Source organism: Callithrix jacchus, chromosome 5 (assembly GCF_049354715.1).
Source record: "Callithrix jacchus isolate 240 chromosome 5, calJac240_pri, whole genome shotgun sequence".
Taxonomy (NCBI): Eukaryota; Metazoa; Chordata; class Mammalia; order Primates; family Cebidae; genus Callithrix; species Callithrix jacchus.
The window spans coordinates 142,931,302-142,953,393 of record NC_133506.1 but is presented as its reverse complement, the minus strand read 5'-3'; the positions used below and the strand labels follow the sequence as shown (position 1 = coordinate 142,953,393).

The 22,092-nt window shown below is 41.7% G+C and overlaps 1 protein-coding gene across 3 annotated transcripts in view; it reads left to right on the top strand.

Moving 5' to 3' along the window:
* SACS (sacsin molecular chaperone) overlaps positions 1-22,092 on the top strand; it is a 102,530-nt gene that overhangs the window by 11,469 nt on the left and 68,969 nt on the right. For all 3 annotated transcript variants that reach the window (XM_035302338.3, XM_035302335.3, XM_035302336.3), the window contains exon 2: positions 13,976-14,498. In XM_035302338.3, the coding sequence (XP_035158229.2) occupies positions 14,479-14,498 (20 nt within the window). In that variant the 5' untranslated portion in view covers positions 13,976-14,478. The remainder of the gene's footprint in view (positions 1-13,975; positions 14,499-22,092) is intronic.

Genomic DNA, 22,092 nt, shown 5'->3' with positions numbered 1-22,092 from the left:
CTCTCAGATGTCCTTACTTACTTAGATACACCATGGGTGGACACTCAGGCCGTAGGTAAACACCAGTCCCCAGGTTTACATCAGGCCCAAGTTGGACACAAGACCCCAGGTATATGCCAGGCCCCAGGTGGACGGACATCGGGCATTTTGGTGTATGTCTGTTCCCATGTTGACACATGGGCCCCAGTTGAACACTAGCCCCACTTAAACTTCAGGCCTCAAGTGGATGTCTAGGCCCCAGGTAAATACCAGGGCCACAGTGAACAGTAGGCCCCAGGTAGACAACAGGCCCCAGGTGGATGCCTAGGCCCCTGGTGAACACCATGCCCCAGGTGGACACCTTGACCCCAGGCTAACATACCGTTCCTGGTGGACATCAGGCTGCAGGTTTGAATGCCCAGTTTCCATGTGGACATCAGGCCCCAGATGGACATTAGGACCCAGGTGGACACTGGACTCGAGGTGTGTATGAGGCACCAGGCTCACACCCATGCCACAGATGAACACAATGTCACAGGTGGACACCCATTCCACAGAGGATACCAAGGACAGGTGGACATCTAGGCTCAAGGGGGACATGAGGGTTTTTGTAGGCAACAGGACTGGGTGGATATCAGACCCCAGGTAAACACTCAGGTACCAGGAGTACGATAGACCTGAGGTGGATACCCAGCCCCCTGGTGGATACCCAGTCCTGAGCTGAATATCAGTCCTCATGGGACAGCACACACCACATGGATACCAGGTGCCAAGTAAATGCCTAGGCTCCTGGTGAATATCAGGCCCCAAAGGGACACAGACTGCAGCTAGACATCTGGCCCCAGGTGGACACCCAGGACCTAGATGAATATCTACACCTCAGGTTGACATCAAGTCCCTGGAGAACACCAGGCTTCAAATGACCACCAGGGCCCAGGTGGCTATGGAAGCCACAGGTGGCTATTAGTACCAAGCTGACACCCAGGGCCCAGGTGGACACAAGGCCCCAGAGGAACAACAGGCCCAAAGTGAACATAGGCCCCAGGTGCATACCAGGTCCCAGATGGATACCTAAGACCCAGGTAAACAATAGGCACCAGATAGATACCTACACTTTAGGTGGACACCAGGCCCCAGGAGGATACCCAGGACTCTGGTGGACATTAGGCCCGGGTGGACGCCAACAGCCAAGTGGATGTCAGCCCCCAAGTGGGCACTGAGGCCCCAGGTAAATGCCCAGGTCCCAGGTCAAAAACAGGCCCCTGATGGACACTCTGGCTCCAGGTGAACACTTGATTCCAAATGTCCTGGGTGGACACCAGCCCCAGGTGGATACCTAGGCCCCCATCCAGTGAACATCAGGCCCCAGGTGCACATCTAGGTCCCATGTTGACATCCAGGCCCAGGAAGTTCTCAGGCACTGGGTAACACTCAGGCCCGGGTGGATGTCTGGTCCCAGGCTGACACTAAGGCCTCAGGTGGACACTAGGAACTAGGAGAACTTCAGGGCCCAGCTGAAATCAAGCCTGGGGTGGACACTCAGGCCCTTGCTAAGTACCAGGTGCCAGCTTAACATTGGGCCCCAGGTGGACATCAGACCCAAGGTAGACACTGGATTCCATGTAGACTTTAGTCCCCAGGTTCATAGTCACACCTCAGAAAAGTACCAGGCCAGGCCCTAGGTGACTGTCAGACCCCATCTTGGTTCCAGGTAAACACCAAGTCCAAGGTGAACAGCAGGCCTAGGTGGGTATCTAATCCACAGGTGGACATCAGGCACCAGGTTGACACACAGGCCCAACATAGCAGCTACCTATACCACTGGTGGACATGAGGCCCAAGGGACCCACCCAGTCCCCAGGTGACTCTTAGGCCCTAGGTGAACACCGGGTCCTAGATGAACATCAGGACCCAAGTGGATGCTCAGGCCCTTAGGGAACATCAGACTACTCCAAGGGGACACCAGGACCCATGTGGGCAGCTAGGTCCGGAGGGACATCAGGTTCCATATGGACACCCAGTCCCTAGGTGTACATACCAGTCCTCAACGACTGAATGGTCACATATTCTCTGGCCAAATGCAATAAAATCATCTCCCCAAAGAATATGCATTCTTTTAAACTATGAAAACACTTCTCAATCATTCTCAAGATACGTAACTCATAACAGAATGTGAACACACACAGAAACAGCGATGAAACTCCTACATCCAACAGGAGTGCAAGGCTGCTCAACTAGCCCCAGAGCAAGCCCCACCACAGGCTTTGCATGGAGGACGCACAGATTAGAACGGAAGAAAATGTGGGGCTCGAGATTGCAATATAAAAGGAAAAATAGCAACTGCACACTACAAGAAACTCAAGAAGGAAAGGGTGGCATGGAGAAATAACTAACCCAGGCCCAGTTTCCCAAGAAACATGAGAAACCACACTGAGAAATGAAATGGCGGGCCGAATCAAGCCCTGTCTAGATTTCCCATTGTGGGTCTCTCCTAGACGGCTTTTAGGCCTGCAAATGGCTAAGGCAGCCCTGAACATGGCCTACCCACCTTGCAGAAATTCACCACCACCGGGAAAAGACACTAAAAGCCGTGTTGGTCCAGAGCGTACCTTGCCGAAGCTTTCGGCAGTTCCTGGGCGCTGCTGGCTGGCTCCGTGGCTTTCTTGGAGGGCCCGTGGTCTTGGCACAGCCCCCTCTCGGCTCTGGTGTCTGAACCGAGCGGGACCGGCCCCTGGTGCCATGGTGGAGCCGCCCTGCGGGTTCATACAGGCCCCGCAACGGGCCGTGCTCTCGCTCTCGGGCACCAGCTCACTCCAGTCGGGCAGTCCGGTGTGGTACGTCTCTGGGGTCCCAAGTCTAGCCCTTGGGCCTCATCTCCTGGCCCTGAGCAGAGCCTCAGGAACATCTTACCCAGTAGCCTCCTGGGCCAAAATGGCGCCTTCTCCACCACGTGTGCAGGAGTGCAAGTTTCCGGATGATGGGGGTGGGTGGAGGGAGCACAGAAACTCCCCACCCACTCTCCCCACGAAGAGGGCGGTGCCTGTGGAGACACACCCATGGGCACCTTGGTAGTCACAAATGCTAGATTAAAAAATGATATTCTGGTCGGGTGCTGTGGCTCACGCCTGTAACCCCAGCACTTTGGGAGGCTGAGGCAGGTGAATCACTTGAACCTGAGAGGCGGAGGTTACAGTGAGCCGAGATGGCGCCACTGCACTCCAGCCTGGACAACAAAGCGAGACTTCGTCTCAGAAAAAAAAAAAAAAAAAAGGAAATGGGTGCTATATTAAAGTACTCAAATGTGGACACATATCAGATGAGAATTTATATGCAAGAGAAACACATATGTCTGAAAATCTTGTAAAACGTTAAGCACATAATTATTAAGGAACAAAAAGCATTTCTGTAATTTAAAACAGTAAAAATTAAGTTGAACTAAATATATATTTCATTACAAGCAGAGATAGTCTTTGTATTATATTTAAATGAAGGTATTATGAATATGAAAGAATATAAATTACAGCCTGTTGCCGGCTCTCCACTTTTCTCTTTGGTTGTTTCTTTTTGTATTTTCAAGAGTTCTTTCTGTATACTGAACACAAATCCTTTGCTGATTGCTGTGTGGCAAATATCTTCTATTTTATGTAGCTTGACTTAGGTGAGCAGAAGTTCTTAATTTTAATGTAGCTTGAACTTCTTTTTGAGATAGAATCTTGCTCCCAGGCTGGAGTGCAGTGATATTCTAAGCGCACAACAGCCTCTGCCTCCTGAGCTCAAGTGATCCTCCCACCTCAGCCTCCCTAGTAGTTGTGACTAGAGCCATGTGCCACCATGCCTGGCTAATTTTTGTATTTTTTGTTGAGATGGGGTTTTGCTATGTTGCACAGGTTGGTCTGAAACTCCTGAGCTCAGAGGATCTGCCTGCATCAGTGTTCCAAAATGCTGGGATTACAAGTGTGAGTCACCACGCCCTGGCTTGTAGTTTGAATTTAACAATCCTTTCCTTTAGGGTTATTGCTTTCTATTTGTTGTTTAAGGAATTCTTCTCTACTCTGAAGCCATAAAGATACTGTGTTCCACTTCCTTCTAAAATGTTTAAGGTTTGATTTTCTCACTTATGTGCTTAATCATCTAGATTTGATACCCGTACACAGTGTGGGGTATAGAAAAATTTTTGTGCTTGTTTCCATTTAGTTAAGCACTTGCCCCAGTAACATTTTTGGAATGGCCCAGCTTTCCTCCAATAAACCCCGCCATACCTCTTTCATGTATCAGGTTCCCATTAATGCCAGGGTCTGTCTCGGAGCCTTTTACTCTCTTTGATTGTTCCTGTGTGAATGCCACATGATCATTTTGGTTTCATGTTAAAGCGTAATATCTTCTACAGCAAGCCTTCCCTCTTCTTCTTAAGTAGTGTCTTTGGTTATTGTCTTTTTATTTTACAAGGTTGTTAGAGTTTTGATTCAAATTGCTTTGAATTAAAAGATCAATTTGAGGAGAGTTGACATTTCAATGATACTGAAACTTCTGGTTAATCATGTACATATCTCCATTTTTGAAAGGGTCTCTTTAATGTCTTTCATTTAAGTTTATAGATTTTCTTTCTAAAATTCCTATATGAGTTCTTCCATTATAATTGTTAGTCCCAGGCCCAGTGGCTTCTGCCTGTAAGCCCAGCACTTTGAGAACCTGACGCAGGCAGATCATGAGGTTAAAAGATCAAGACTATCCTGACCAACATGGTGAAACTCCATCTCTACTAAAAATACAAAAATTAGCTGGGCGTGGTGGTGCACACCTGTAGCCCCAGCTACTCAGGAGGCTGAGGCAGGAGAATTGCTTAAACCCAGGAGGCAGAGGTTGCAGTGAGTCGAGATAAAGCCATTGGACTCCAGCCTGGAGAGAGACTGAGATTCCATCTCAAAAATAAAATAAAATAATAATTATTCCAAGATAACATTTTTTTTTCTTGCTACCGTAAATGTCTATCATTAACAAACACTTTTTACTTAAACTCTTGCTGGTATGTAAAATGAAATTTAATTAATAACAGTAATTTTGAAAAAATCTATTATTGATATTGTCAGTTTGTCTGAATTATGTGGAATACTCTACAAATACTCTACTTTTTTTTTTCCCTCTTCCCCTCCTCCCTGTTCCTCTTTGTTTTTTCCTGTCTTGTTCTGGCTGCTCCCTCCAATACATGCTGAGTAGATATAGAGATTGAGAAATATCGTTACCACTGGTAAGCACAAGATTTGCCTTTTAATTCGCACTTAAAAAAAGTTCCCTTCTCCTTTTTTTTTTGAGATGGAGTTTCTTGTTGCCCAGGCTGGAGTGCAATGGCGCGATCTTGGCTCACTGTAACTTCCGCCTCCCGGGTTCAAGCAATTCTCCTGCCTCAGCCTCTCAAGTAGCTGGGATTACAGGCATGTGCCACCACGCCCAGCTAATTTTTTAATTTTAATAGAGATGGGGTTTCACCATGTTAGTCAGGCTGGTCTCAAACGATCTGGCCTCCTTGGCCTCCCAAAGTGCTAGGATTACTGGTATGAGCCACTGTGCCCGGCTGACTTTTTTTCTTTTACCTTGATCAGTCTTCCAGAAGTTTGCCAATTTTAGTAGTGTTTTTAAATAATTAAATTTTATTTTTTCTGTTAGTCCCCACTGTATCTTTGTTTTCTCTTTCATTAATTCTGCTCTCATTTTTATTTCCTATTTTCTTTAGGTTTATCCCCAAGATATTTTTTTCTAAGTTCTTAATATGGATACTTAACTCATTAATTTTTAGCATTTCTTCTTTCTGGATAAAATCATTAAAGGGTGTACATTTCTTATAAATTTACTGATCTCCATTTTTTGTAACAAAGAGCAGGTTAAAGACAGTGTTTTCGGTAGGCACTTTGATCAGCATTTAAGAAGTCATTTTGTATTTATTTTATTTATCTTTAAAGTTATTCTCTATTTGTGGTACTGGGTTTCCATTTACAGTAGATGGAAAGTTTCTTTTCATAATACATTTAATTAACTAAAATATCATTTTGGGAGAAAATATTAAATAAAGAATAAATACATGGTACACAGGCCAAATATCACCAAAGCAGTATGTTAGAACTGCAAAATAGAAAACAAATTATGAGGGTATTTGATCAGGCGCTAGATTTTGGGAAATGAATGATCTGGGTAACCGCTACCTTTTCACGTTCGCGTGTGTTGTTTCACAGTATGCATAATGGTTGTCATGGTGGGTAATTTTTGACAACTACAGAGACTATGGCATGTTGCAGTGAGATAAACATCTGCATATGTTCTAAGTGTCCGGGAAAGGAACAATAGTGTTTGGCATTCTAAATTGTGAGTTAGATGTTAATGGCAGAAATAGTATTAAAATTAAAGACTGGGCTGGGTGCTGTGGCTTACATCTGTAATCCCAACACGTTGGGAGGCTGAGGTGGGTGGATCATGAGGTCAGGAGTTCAAGAGCAGCCTAGCCAAAACAGTGAAATCCACAGGAATAGCTGGGACTAGAGGCGTACACTAGCACCCTGCCATGCCTAATTTTTTTGTATTTTTAGTAGAGACGGGGTTTGGCCACATTGCCCAGACTGGTCTTGAACTCCTGAGCTCAGGCAATCAGCCCACCTCCGTCTCCCAAAGTGCTAGGATTACAGGCGTGAGCCATTGTGCCTAACTGATGACAGTATATTTATAAGAGAGTTAAGAGAAATTACTAAGAGCTAAGAGAGTTACTGAGAAATACTATTCAAAGATTGGTTTTTGTAATGAATGTATCATTGTCCATTGGGAGTAAAAATTAATAATTTGCGACGGGGCTCTATGCTGTTTAGCAGTTTTATTAAACATGCCTGGTGATATGAAGTTAATTAATATTCTAGATTATAGAACATGTTAAAGATATCAACAAACTGGAATTAGAGATTCAGTGAGGTTGACAAGCATGAATGTGCAGTGTTCCACTGACATCAATACTGCTCAGATTCCCCTCGATGTTCCCACAGAGGCCGAGCACCAGTGGCAGATAGCCCTGGAGATCTTGTTTCCAGTGTAACATATTCCAGATTTCCCTTGAGCTCCTATTGACCACACAAAACCTGCATGTGTTATATAATAAATTCATATTTAAGGTTATATCTATAATGACATATTAATTAGCAAAATATTTTTTATCTAAAAGGTATATTTGTATTAATTTCTATTCTCAGAATTGTTGATGAGTTTAAAAATATACATACTTGTCTAGAATTGTAGTATTTAAAGGTGCTAATAACTTAGAACACTTAATTCCAATTCCTATATTTTACAGATAACGAAATCGATCCTAATCCTTTACTTTATTATAATTTAAATATTTCAAACTGAAGTCCAATTTTAAGTCATTATCATACAAAAGGTTTCCATCCTCTTGCTAATATAGTTCCTTAATGTAATTTTAATTCTTAGATCCTAAATTTACATAAATAGTTTTTCTAATTCTTGACATGGCAATCAAAATTTCATGAATTATTAATGAAAGAATAATACAATTTTGCATTGGTGTTTAAATTAATCTTACCCATGATGCCTAGTAATATTTTTAATTATAGCAAGTTACTGGGGAAATGATTTCAGAAAAGCATTTACAGTGAATATGGATTTCTTTTCCTGGGTTTTCATGAATATCCAAGAACTAATAATGTAATAGCATAGCTTAGGCTACTATTCCTACAGTCCTTGTTTCTCCATAATGAAACATTGTTGTATAGCAAATACTGACTAAGAAGTCAGTTTTTTTTTGTTGTTGCGTGTTTTGTTTTGTTTTCTGAGATGGAGTTTCGCTCTTCTTACCGAGGCTGGAGTGCAATGGCATGATCTTGGCTCACAGCAACTTCCGCCTCCTGGGTTCAGGCAATTCTCCTGCCTCAGCCTCCTGAGTAGCTGGGATTACAGGCATGTGCCACCATGCCCAGCTAATTTTTGTATTTATAGTAGAGACGGGGTTTCACCATGTTGACCAGGATGGTCTCGAACTCTTTACCTTGTGATCCACCCGCCTCAGCCTTCCAAAGTGCTAGGATTATAGGCATGAGCCACTGCGCCTGGCTAAAAATTTGTCATTTTCACTGAGACTTCCTTGGGTCAGCCCAGATTGTGTCCAGCATCCTAAAAAATAAAAATAAAATAAAAAGTTTGTCATTTTTTTCTTCTATTTATTTCTTAAAATGGTAGACTATTACAAGTACCAATAGTTTGAAAGAATATTACTAGTAAAAGCCTTTCTGATGACACATTTACTCTTTCTTTCTTTTTTTTTTTTGAATGTACACTTTTTTTAATTGCATTTTAGGTTTTGGGGTACATGAGCAGAACATGCAAGACATTTGCATAGGTACACACAAGGCAGTGTGTTTTGCTGCCTTCCTCCCCTTCACCCACATTTGGCATTTCTCCCCAGGCTATCCCTCCCCAGCTCCCCCCCCCGTTCCTCCCCTCTTCCCCCAATAGACCCCAGTGTGTAGTACTCCCTTCCCTGTGTCCATGTGTTCTCATTTTTCATCACCCACCTATGAGTGAGAATATGTGGTATTTCATTTTCTGTTCTTGTGTCAGTTTGCTGAGAATGATGTTCTCCAGATTCACCCATCTCCCTTCAAACAACACAAACTCATCATTTTTGATTGCTGCATAATATTCCATGGTGTATATGTGCCACATTTTCCCAATCCAGTCTATCATCATTGGGCATTTGGGTTGGTTCCAGGTCTTTGCTATTGTAAACAGTGCTGCAATGAACATTCATGTGCATGTGTCCTTATAGTAGAACGATTTATAGTTCTTTGGATATATACCCAGTAATGGGATTGCTGGGTCAAATGGAATTTCTATTTCTAAGGCCTTGAGGAATCGCCACACTGTCTTCCACAATGGTTGAACTAATTTACACTCCCACCAACAGTGTAAAAGTGTTCCTTGTTCTCCACATCCTCTCCAGCATCTGTTGTCTCCAGATTTTTTAATGATCGCCATTCTAACTGGCATGAGATGGTATCTCAATGTGATTTTGATTTGCATCTCTCTAATGACCAGTGATGATGAGCATTTTTTCATATGTTTGTTGGCCTCATGTATGTCTTCTTTTGTAAAGTGTCTGTTCATATCCTTTGCCCATTTTTGAATGGGCTTGTTTGTTTTTTTCCTGTAAATCTGTTTGAGTTCTTTGTAAATACTGGATATCAATGCTTTGTCAGATGGGTAGACTGCAAAAATATTTTCCCATTCTGTTGGTTGCCGATCCACTCTAGTGACTGTTTCTTTTGCCATGCAGAAGCTGTGGAGTTTGATTAGGTCCCATTTGTCTATTTTGGCTTTTGTTGCCAATGCTTTTGGTGTTTTGGTCCTGAAGTCCTTGCCTACTCCTATGTCCTGAATGGTTTTGCCTAGATTTTCTTCTAGGGTTTTTATGGTGCCAGGTCTTATGTTTAAGTCTTTAATCCATCTGGAGTCAATTTTAGTGTAAGGTGTCAGGAAGGGGTCCAGTTTCTGCTTTCTGCACATGGCTAGCCAGTTTTCCCAACACCATTTATTAAATAGGGAATCGTTTCCCCATTGCTTGTTTTTGTCAGGTTTATCAAAGATTGTATGGTTGTAGATACGTTGTGTTGCCTCCAATGCCTCTGTTTTGTTCCATTGGTCTATATCTCTGTTTTGGTACCAGTACCATGCTGTTTTGATTACTGTAGCCTTGTAGTATAGTTTGAAATCCAGTAGTGTGATGCCTCCCGCTGTGTTCTTTTTGCTTAGAATTGACTTGGCTATGCGTGCTCTCTTTTGGTTCCATATGAAGTTCATGGTGGTTTTTTTCCAGTTCTGTGAAGAAAGTCAATGGTAGCTTGATGGGGATAGCGTTGATTCTGTAAATTACTTTGGGCAGTATAGCCATTTTCACGATATTAATTCTTCCTAACCATGAACATGGAATGTTTCTCCATCTGTTTGTGTCCTCTCTTATTTCGTTGAGCAGTGGTTTGTAGTTTTCCTTGAAGAGGTCCCTTACGTTCCTTGTGAGTTGTATTCCTAGGTATTTTATTCTTTTTGTAGCAATTGTGAATGGCAATTCGTTCTTAATTTGGCTCTCTTTAAGTCTATTGGTGTATAGGAATGCTTGTGATTTTTGCACATTGATTTTATATCCTGAGACTTTGCTGAAGTTGCTTATCAGTTTCAGGAGTTTTGGGCTGAGGCGATGAGGTCTTCTAGGTATACCATCATGTCGCCTGCAAATAGTGACAATTTGGCTTCCACCTTTCCTATTTAAATACCCTTTATTTCTTTTTCTTGCCTGATTGCTCTGGCTAGAACTTCCAGAACTATATTGAATAGAAGTGGTGAAAGAGGACATCCTTGTCTAGTGCCGGATTTCAAAGGGAATGCTTCCCGTTTTTGCCCATTCAGTATGATATTGGCTGTTGGTTTGTCGTAAATAGCTTTTATTACTTTGAGATACGTTCCACCGATACAGAGTTTATTGAGGGTTTTTAGCATAAAGGGCTGTTGAATTTTGTCAAAGGCCTTCTCTGCGTCAATTGAGATAATCACGTGGTTTTGTTTTTGGTTCTGTTTTTGTGGTGAATTATGTTTATAGATTTGCGTATGTTGAACTAGCCTTGCATCCCCGGGATGAATCCTACTTGATCATGATGGATAAGCTTTTTGATGTGCTGTTGCAATTGGCTTGCCAGTATTTTATTGAAGATTTTTGCATCTATGTTCATCATGGATATTGGCCTGAAGTTTTCTTTTCTTGTTGGGTCTCTGCCGGGTTTTGGTAACAGGATGATGTTGGTCTCATAAAATGATTTGGGAAGGATTCCCTCTTTCTGGATTATTTGGAATAGTTTCAGAAGGAATGGTAACAGCTCCTCTTTGTGTGTCTGGTAGAATTCGGCTGTGAACCCGTCTGGACCTGGGCGTTTTTTGTGTGGTAGGCTCTTAATTGCTGCCTTGACTTCAGACCTTGTTATTGGTCTATTCATAGTTTCGGCTTCCTCCTGGTTTAGGCTTCGGAGGACACAGGTGTCCAGGAATTTATCCATTTCTTCCAGGTTTACTAGTTTATGTGCATAGAGTTGTTTGTAATATTCTCTGATGATGGTTTGAATTTCTGTGGAATCTGTGGTGATTTCCCTTTTATCATTTTTTATTGCATCTATTTGGTTGTTCTCTCTTTTCTTTTTTATCAGTCTGGCTAGTGGTCTATTTTGTTGATCTTTTCAAAAAACAAGCTCTTGGATTTATTGAGTTTTTGAAGGGGTTTTCGTGTCTCAATCTCCTTCAGTTCAGCTCTGATCTTAGTTATTTCTTGTCTTCTGCTAGGTTTTGAGTTTTTTGATCTTGCTCCTCTAGTTCTTTCAATTTTGATGATAGGGTGTCAATTTTGGATCTCTCCACTCTTCTCATACGGGCACTTATTGCTATATATTTTCCTCTAGAGACTGCTTTAAATGTGTCCCAGAGATTCTGGTATGTTGTGTCTTCGTTCTCGTTGGTTTCGAAGAACTTCTTTATTTCTGCCCTCATTTCATTGTTTATCCAGTCAACATTCAAGAACCAGTTGTTCAGTTTCCATGAAGCTGTGTGGTTCTGAGTTAGTTTCTGAATTCTGAGTTCTAACTTGATTGCACTATGGTCTGAGAGACTGTTTGTTATGATTTCTGTTGTTTTGTATTTGCTGAGGAGTGCTTTACTTCCGATTATGTGGTCAATTTGAGAGTAGGTATGATGTGGTGCTGAGAAGAATGTATATTCTGTGGATTTGGGGTGGAGAGTTCTGTAAATGTCTATCAGGTTTGCTTGTTCCAGGTCTGAGTTCAAGCCCTGGATATCCTTGTTAATTTTCTGTCTGGTTGATCTGTCTAATATTGACAGTGGAGTGTTAAAGTCTCCCACTATTATTGTGTGGGAGTCTAAGTCTCTTTGTAAGTCATTAAGAACTTGCCTTATATATCTGGGTGCTCCTGTATTGGTTCCATATATATTTAGGATTGTTAGCTCTTCTTGTTGTATCGATCCTTTTACCATTATGTAATGGCCTTCTTTGTCTCTTTTGATCTTTGTTGCTTTAAAGTCTATTTTATCAGAGATGAGAATTGCAACTCCTGCTTTTTTTTGCTCTCCATTTGCTTGGTAAATCTTCCTCCATCCCTTTATTTTAAGCCTTTGTGTATCCTTGCATGTGAGATGGGTTTCCTGGATACAGCACACTGATGGGTTTTGTTTTTTTTATCCAATTTGCCAATCTGTGTCTTTTGATTGGTGCATGTAGCCCTTTTACATTTAGGGTTAATATTGTTATGTGTGAATTTGATACTGCCATTTTGACGCTAGCTGGCTGTTTTGCCCGTTAGTTGATGTAGATTCTTCATTTTGTTGATGCTCTTTAGCATTTAGTGTGTTTTTGGAATGGCTGGTACTGGTTGTTCCTTTCTATGTGTAGTGCCTCTTTCAGGAGCTCTTGTAAAGCAGGCCTGGTGGTGACAAAATCTCTGAGTACTTGCTTGTTCGCAAAGGATTTTATTTTTCCTTCACTTCTGAAGCTCAGTTTGGCTGGCTATGTAATTCTGGGTTGAAAGTTCTTTTCTTTAAGGATGTTGAATATTGGCCCCCACTCTCTTCTTGCTTGTAGAGTTTCTGCCAAGAGATCTGCTGTGAGTCTGATGGGCTTCCCTTTGTGGGTGACCCGACCTTTCTCTCTGGCTGCCCTTAGTATTTTCTCCTTCATTTCAACCCTGGTGAATCTGACGATTATGTGCCTTGGGGTTGCTATCCTTGTGGAGTATTTTTGTGGTGTTCTCTGTATTTCCTGGATTTGAGTGTTGGCCTGCCTTGCTAGGTTGGGGAAATTTTTCTGGATAATATCCTGAAGAGTATTTTCCAGCTTGAATTCATTCCCTTCGTCTACTCTTTCTTTTCTAAGGTAAATATTTTGCTTTCAAACATGAGTTTTATTGTACACATAGAGTTGTAGGTTTGGGTTGAGTGTGATGGCTCACAGTTGTAATCCCAGAACTTTGGGAGGTCGAGAGGCAGAACCACTTGAGGTCAAGTGTTCAAGACCAGCCTGGCCAACATGCCAAAACCTCATCTCTGCTAAAAATACAAAAATTAGCTGAGTGTAGTGGCAGGTGCCTGTAATCCCAGCGACTCAGTGGGCTCAGGCAGGAGAATCATTTGAACCCAAGAGGTAGATGTTTCAGTGAGCCAAGATTACAACACTGCACTCTAGCCTGGACAATAGAGGGAGACTGAAAAAAAAAAAGTTGTAGGTCTGGATTTAAAGGGTGTTGTTAAAGGCACACCGTGTGTGAGTGAAGCATATGTTTCCACTTGGAAGAAGCCAGGGAAATAGAGGGAACATGAAACTAAGTGGTCAAGTAGATGTACTTTTAATTTCCTTTTCTTTTTGTTTTTTTTTTTGAGATGGAGTTTCTCTCTTGTTTCCCAGGCTGGAGTGCAATGGCATGGCAATCTTCACTCACCACAACCTCTGCCTCCCACGTTCAAATGACTCTCCTGCCTCAGCCTCCCTAGTAGCTGGGATTACAGGCGTGCACCACCATGCTGGCTAATTTTGTATTTTTAGTAGAGAGGGGGTTTTACCATGTTGGTCAGGCTGGTCTCAAACTCCCGACCTCAAGTGATCTGCCCACCTCAGCCTCCCAAAGTGCTGGAATTACAGGCGTGAGCCACCGCGCCTGGCCTGTACTTTTAATTTCTATAGCTGCACATGTATGTTTGTTGGTTGCCTGTCTTGTTGTGAGGTGAGAGACAAATGCCATGCTCTTTGGCAGAGCTGTCGTGCCACCAGCAGAGTATAATTAGAAAGTCACTGGAGCTGAGCACCATGGCTGTCTTCCATGAGGAATTCCATTTTCAGTGTAGTACATTGTCTTCAAGTGCTTTTCCTGAAGTCTTTTTTACCCTTCCTTGGTTTTTCTTCTAGGATCACAGAAGTGAGGCCAAGATGCCCATGTCATCAGAGCCAGAAGAAAGGCTCTTACCAGTGAATATTTTCCATCTGCTGAGATGAGGGTGAGAAACTTCAAAATCCAAGAACTTCTGGACCATCTTTCCTAGGAACCTTCAAAAAGAAGCACAGAAAATTATCAGATGAAAATAAATTGAGTTTGCTTTGGGGGAAAGCCAAAAACCTTTAGTGAATCCACACTGTTTTTTACCTTCAGAACTTCTGTGGGCCGCTGAATCAGAAGGCAACCATTATCACACTGGAGAGTCATACTTTAAGGAACACAAATGCAAAACACAACCATGTTTCCTGACATCAGATGATGAATGGACACTGAGGGGAAAACAGGCTTTTTTATTCCACTGGCAAGGAAGAGCTGAATTTGGAGTACACATTTAAAGGAAGCACAGAGGGAAGACTTAAACAGAAGAAGAAACATACTTTCATGGTTTTCACAAACAGATCCAGGAGAAGTGATCATGGAGACCAAGGAGAACAGGTAAGTGAGTTAATGTTTTAAGTGACAATGTTGTGCATTGGGATTTTAAGGCTTGTTGGATTTTCCCAAATGAGACATAGATAGGCAAAAACAAATGAAACACTCGAGAGGTAAAAGTGAACCAACTATCCATACCTCAGTTCTAACTGTAACTGTATATGTGATTTTTCAAGCCAAGGGTTGAAAATAATTTCTTTCCTTTGCCCAGATAGTTTTGCATTTTCTTTATGCTAGTGAGGCTATTGTAATAGAGAGTTGACCAGAAGTAGCCCATTCTCTCCTTCGTAAAATGTATCTGTGAGTGCCTCTCTCTCACTGCCATATGATTGTTTGGAAAATACAAAATAAACAGCTAAAATACTTAGAATTGTATCAAATAACCCAAGGAGAGAAGCAGAGGGGAGAGAGAGAGTGAGAGAGAAATACTTTTCCCTTTATCAATTATGACAATAAAATATAATACTTGCTCCTTTTCTCAAATTTAGTTGCTATCTTAGAAGAATATATGTTTATTTTACAAGCTTGAGGATTTGTGCAAAAATACATGTATGTATATTTATATAATTATTTCTTAAATTTCTGTATGCTTTTCTTAAGCATAACAAAATACTCTTTCATTAATTTCGAATGCTGTATTTCGATATTACATTCAATAATTGAAACTTTAGTGCCACAGAGATCAGGGAAGGCTTTACATCTTGTAACCTAAAGATGTCAGCAAATAAAATGTCTTCATATTTGACTTTTCAAACCAAAACATTGAAAAAAACCTCGCTATTTGTTTTGCTCTTTACCTTTTGAAAATTGTTACCCATTAGACAGTGTTACAAAGCGGTACTTTTTCAGTGGCACTTGCCTCTTCCATCAGGATTGATTTTGTGACTGATTGTTACTTAAGAGTGTGAATGGACAAGAGTATTGTGACAACTTTATGGGTTTGATTTTTATTAAATAATTTGAATATTTTATTATTTTCTGTATTTCTAGCATTATGAAAAGTCACGTGAGATTCATTTCCACTCCATTACAGATGCTAAATTATTTAATCACGAGAGTCGTCTACTTATCTATCATGATACATGCTATCTTGCAGTATTTCTGTGGATGTTTTTTAAACCTTCTAAAGTGCCTCCATATTAGTGCATTCCCTCCTGGTTTTGGAACCAGACGTTTTTCCAAATCAAAGGTGAAATCATTTTCCTTGAACTTACCAGTTGGCTTCTTTGTATTGTTAATTTCATTTACATATCCATTTTAAAGAAGAGTGACTATGTAGAGTCATTGACCCTGACACTAACTATAAATTTTTGATAATTAGGATTGATCTGATGCATCTAACGGATGTTGAAAAACCAGCAGGTTATGCTGTCTTTGTAATCGCTATGTGATAAATTCTATTTACAGCTAGAAAAAAATATGAATTAACTTTGTGTGCATTTTTGCAGAAATTTACATTATATAGGTTTTACGTACCAAATTACTTAAAGCTAAAATGTCAGCGACTAGATATAGCCACATTTATGAACACATAGGAGTAGGTGTTTTGAGAGTCAAAGCACCAGTCTTTTTTAAAAAAATAAATACACTTTTATCAAGACATGCAAAACCAGCCTGCTGGGGTGGCTCTCGCCTGTAATCCCAACACTTTGGGAGGCTGAAGTCGTGAGTTTGAGATCAGCCTGACTAACAAGGGGAAACCCCATCTTTACTGAAAATACAAAATTAGCTGGGCATGGTGGCACATGCCTGTAATCCCAGCTACTCGGGAGGCTGAGGCAGGAGAATCGCTTAAACCTGGGAGGTAGAGGTTGCAGTGAGCCAAGATCATGCCATTGCACTCCAGCCTGGGTAACAAGAGTAAAACTCCCTCTAAAAAAAAAATAAATAAATAAAAGCCATGTAAAACCTATTTTATTAAGACCATAATATGACTAGTCTCCTTATTCCTGGGAAAAGAAAATTCTTAAAGAGGATCCACTCTGGGCTTCTGAAGCTCTGGGGCCACAGGTGTGTGTGAGCGTGGCGGAAGCATGCACAAGAGTCACAGCATTTACACACAGGGCCTTCCCAGGCCCTGGCCCTATGGAAATATTGTGGGAAAACAAGTTCAATTATCTATTTAATAAGGTATATAAAATATGATGTACACAATGAAATGAAAGCAGATATATTACTAAATATATTCATTTGAAATTTTTATTTTATTTTTTGAGATGACGTTTCACTCTAGTTGCCCAGGCTGGAGGGCAATGGTGCAGTGTTGGCTCACTGCAACCTCTGCCTCCCGGGTTCAAGTGATTCTCCTGCCTCAGCCTCCCGCGTAGCTGGGATTACAGGCATGCGCCACCATGCCCAGCTAATTTTGTGTTTTTAGTAGAGATGAGGTTTCCTCATGTTGCTCAGGCTGGTCTTAAACTCCCGATCTCGGATGATCTGCCCGCCTCGGCCTCCCAAAGTACTGGGATTACAGGTGTGAGCCATTGTGCCTGGCCATTCATCTGAAATTTTAGAGTAAAAATTGCAGCATAATGAATCTCATTTGTTGAAGGCTGCTTTGGGACTGGCTCCTCCTCCATTGCTTTCAGGAAGATGTTGGAGCATCAGAGTATGTCAGTGCAAAAGGCCGATTCCAGGGATGGATCAGATTTGGGGAAAGAAACTGCCCCAAGGGGTCCAAGGAAACAGTGTTAGTTACAGTGTGCTTCAGAGCAGGGCATACTTGGGTTTGATTCAGGCTAGTGGAAATGTCTAGGAGATCCTCTCTTATGTCAGGGCAGGGGGGAGCTTAATTTGATGAATGTGACAACTGGAGTCACGTGACTTTCTCAAAGTCATATTCTGACACCTATTAAAATAGTCAAGACTTTACTCAGGACTACTCTGATAGGTGTCAAGAAGATTGCAACCAGGGGAGAGGGATGGGGCTCAACTCCTAATACAGCAAAGACAGCTGGGGATTCACAGCCAACAAGCAGTGTGAGGGATCACTGCGCGGAAAATTACTAGGAGGGAACATCAAAAGTCAGGGACTCTGGCTAAACTGACTTGAGACGGTGATCGGCTATCAAGGTGGGGCTGAGGAATCCGATGGGATGTGGAGGTAATCAGATAGCCAGAGTCAGGGGATTCCGTCTGAACTGACTTGGTGGGTTGGTTGCATCTACTGGGCTAGGCAGGAATAGGCAGGACCCTATGACTTGAAGACAATGCTTTGTCAAAAAGGGGTCGTGGGGGAGCCTGTCTAAAGTTTGGTTAAAGAGAAAGTCTATTTTAGTACCTCTTGTTGTTCATGAAAGAAGAGACATTCTTCTGTCTGAACTATCCAAGTCCATTTCTCGTTGGTTGTCTTTTGTTCATTAGGGACCAGCTGAACGATCTACTGAGACTTGGTGGTAGAGGATATTTGCTGGATGGTTCAAGTTAGACATTTTAAAAAATATAAAGAAAGACAAAGAGGCATGGCTAGAGCAGACTATAAACTCAGTTTCTGAGTCTAGATGTTGGGCTTGCAGTATCTTTGGGTGGCAGAATGAAGATGGCAGTGGCTCTCCAATAGCTTTCCTGGCTTTCAGTTTCAATGAAAGCCAAGTGAGGGTTTGGTGATGGTTTAGACATCAGTGTCATGGTCATGGTTATTTCCTGGAGCAGAGTATGGAATATGCAATGTGCCAAATGGCAGACCTCAATTTGCAAAGAGGTGAAAAATAGCTCGAAGACAATGAACACATCTAGGAACTGATAACCCACCGGATATGGTGTAGTTTTCTATTGAAGCATAAGATGTCTCTCTATAGTCATTCCGCTTTTTGATTCAGGATAACTAAACTAAGATTGTTCTCAATTGTAAAATGTCTGGTTTCATTAGATTTGGCCTGATTATTTACATAGGTGCAGAAGAATGAAAATTGATGACATGATTTTTTTTTTTAAGTTGGCTTTGCTGGAACTTTTGACAGGGAATTTCAGATTAAACATTTTTTTTTTTTTTTGAGATCGATTCTGGCTCCGTCGCCCAGGCTGGAGTGCGGTGGCATGCTCTTGGCTCACTGCAATCTCTGCCTCCTAGGTTCAAGCGATTCTCTTGCCTCAGCCTCCTGAGTAGCTGGGGTTACAGGCACATGCCACCATGCCCTGCTAATTTTTTGTATTTTTAGTAGAGATGGGGTTTCGCCATGTTGGCCAGGCTGGCCTTAAACTCCTGACCTCATGATCTGCCCGCCTTGGCCCCCAGAGTGCTGGAATTACAGGTGTGAGCCACCTTGCCTGGCCCAGATTAAACTTTCGAAAGCTTCTGGAGGTTTGGAAGCCATGCTAAGAACTTGCTGTCAGATTTTATCTGCAATACCTATGTATTCGGGTGAATTTCTCTCTTTTTGAGGTCCTAAGGTTCCTGGGCCTGCCAGGAAAAGACCTTCTTTACCCTTCTCGAAGGCTGGGAACTCTGTAAGCAAGGTACTAGGCAGGTTTCTCAAGAGGGCTTTGTAAGTATTCACTTCATAAGGTCAACCTTCATTCCTTAAAACTGTCTGCTCATATCTGATTCTGTGCGTATCATTCTCAAATATGACATTCCTGTCAAAGCCTTGTTCCTGTGACCAAAGTTTCCAATTATGTCTTGTTACCAGGAGAACAGATTCTTATTGAACTTAGGCAAATAGCTATATTACCATGATGATGAGTTTCTGAATTCTGGAGCAATTAGGTGGGAAGGCAAAGGTAAATGCTTCAATGAAAACATACTATGCAGACAAAGTTATTTTGCCTCACCCTTATGAATTTTAGTAGTTTCATTTAAAAATATGGATTAAAATTTTTAACCATTAGCAACCTTTTTTTAACAGAGAGAACTAGGAAGTAGACAATTGTGAATTGTCTGTTGTATAACAATATTCTGTGGAAGGCTATCAAGTTTTATGAATCTACCACCTCAAAATTATTATAGGATTATGCTGTCTAATAGTATAATTTTTCATATTTATTAACAAGCCCAAATACATAGCCCCCCCTAGACCATACAAGAATAAGAAGCCAGGCTGGGTGCGGTGACTCAAGCCTGTAATCCCAGCACTTTGGGAGGCCGAGGCGGGTAGATCACAAGGTCAAGAGATCGAGACCATCCTGGTCAACATGGTGAAACCCTGTCTCTACTAAAAATACAAAAAATTAGCTGGGCATGGTGGCACGTGCCTGTAATCCCAGCCACTCAGGAGGCTGAGGCAGGAGAATTGCCTGAACCAGGAGGCGGAGGTTGCGGTGAGCCGAGATCCCGCCATTGCACTCCAGCCTGGGTAATAAGAGTGTAACTCCATCTCAAAAAAAAAAAAAAAAAAAAAGAAAAGAATAAGAAGCCAAAACTATATAATTTTAAACTTAGGCTTAGTAATTAATGTTTCAGTAATTTAGATTGCTTAGAAATTGCTAACGAATGTCTATTACTTAACATAATTCTGAAGCTGCAAGTTGTCAAAAGATAGAAATGTTTTTAGCAGACATATTATAATATTATATAAAGCTAGCCATCATCTTAAGTTGTTTCCCTGTTAACTATTTTCAGTTAACATACGCATGTTAGGCGTATATCACAAAATTTTTAAAAAATGGTGAAGAGTTAAATATGTGGGTTTCTATTTGTTTTACTGCTTGTTTGATAGATATGAAGTGATGGATAGCAAACAATCATTTTCACTGCATCTTTACTTATACATTTGTTCTTAGGTTCAATTTATAATTTAAAAAATAATCTTAAACATCTAGTGGCTATAATTTTACCTTAATTGACCGTAAATCCAAGAATGCTCATATTTAATGCTGATAATTCACTTTTACTAAACCAAACTAGTCTTAGTTATTAAAAATTCACTCAAATCATGTGAACTTGAAAAACATTTGGGTTGGTTTCTGGATTTCTGGTAGTTTTAGGATATTGAATTTATGTAAGTGTTTTTGTTTGTTTGTTTGTTTGAGATGGAGTCTGGCTCTGTCACCCAGGTTGGTGTGCAGTGGCACGCTCTCATATCACTGCAACCTCTGCCTCCTCCTGGGTTCAAGCGATTCTCCGGCCTCAGCCTCCCAAGTAGCTGGAGTTACAGGCACATGCCACCATGCCTGGCTAATTATGTATTTTTAGTAGAAATAGGGTTTCACCATGTTGGCTAGGCTGGTCTGGAACTCCTGACCTCAAGTCATCTGCCTGCCTCAGCCTCCCAAAGTAATGGGATTACAGGCGTGAACCACTGCACCCAGCCTGAATTTATATAAGTACTGACTTATCTCTAAGCCAATGTGAATAGAAATCCTTTAAGAGATTTTTATAAATTAACTTGGGAATATACCATGTAAAGGTAGAACACCACACATACATAACACACTTACATAGATTCATATATATAAACTTACATACAGATGCAAATAGAGACCTTGTAGCTTTCATTCTAATATTTTAGCCACAAGTCAGGTAAACAGAGTTAAAAAAAAAATCCCACAGGTTTATATAAAATATTTGGCTCTTATCTTCGCCTTACTTCCTATTTTTATCTGTATTGTGTTTCTGATAGATGGAATAAGGTAAGGTTACGTGCTCAGTATAATGCCTAATGCTTTCCACCAATATTTATGTAGGAGACTTGTAATATTCTCATTTGCTCATATATCTGATTGCTTTTGGGGGTCCTTTGAGAGCACCTGATGTGAGTAAGGAGCCTAAGATTCCAGTGACTGTAGGGAGGTGGGGGGCTTGAACGGGAAGGGAAAGTTCTGGCAGTAGTGGACAGATGGATGGTGGAGAAGTAGGGGTTTGAAGACCAACATGTTAAAGGATTTGAAGGAACGAGGGAAGATCAAAGGTGGTAAAAGGAGGAAAGAGGGGCAGAGGTGATGGCTTAGGGAGAGATCTTAAAGGAGCCTGTTTGGGGAGGCCATCAGAGTTCCAAATTAGTCTTAGTAAAATTATTCCGTAAAGACCGAGTGAGCTTATACCCTAGTGGCCCTAGTGGTGGAGCACACAGCCATCGAGGGCTTGAGAAGGGGGGTTTCAGTGACTGAGAAGCTCCCATACTCTTAACTAATGGTGCCTCACAAGCAATGAAGCCTAGGACTCTGATCCAGCCTCTATATCTAATAAACAGAGAAGCCCAGGACTCTGAGCCAGCCTCTCTGTTGAATGAACAGAGAAGCCCAGGAATCCTCTAACCCAGCTTCCACAGTAGACTCAGAATCTTAAGAATCAAAGTCTGTCTCTACCTGGAGCACTGGCTTAGGAGTTGAACTCATGAATGGATCCCTGATCAATCAGTCAGAACTGAAGAAAAAGGCTTCAAAGGTGTGCATCTGGGCATGAGGCGTCCAGGGATTCAATGACAAGTTGAGAGGTCCAGGAGTCCAGTGATGAATCGTTTTGTTTGTCTGTTTTCAAGAGGGAGCCTTGCCGTGTCACCAAGGCTGGAGTGCCGTGTCACCAAGGCTGGAGTGCAGTGTCATGATCTCCACTCAGTGCAACCTCTGTCTCCAGGGTTCAAGTGATTCTCCTGCCTCAGCCTCCCAAGTAGCTGAGACTACAGGCATGCACCACAACACCTGGCTAATTTTCTGTATTTTT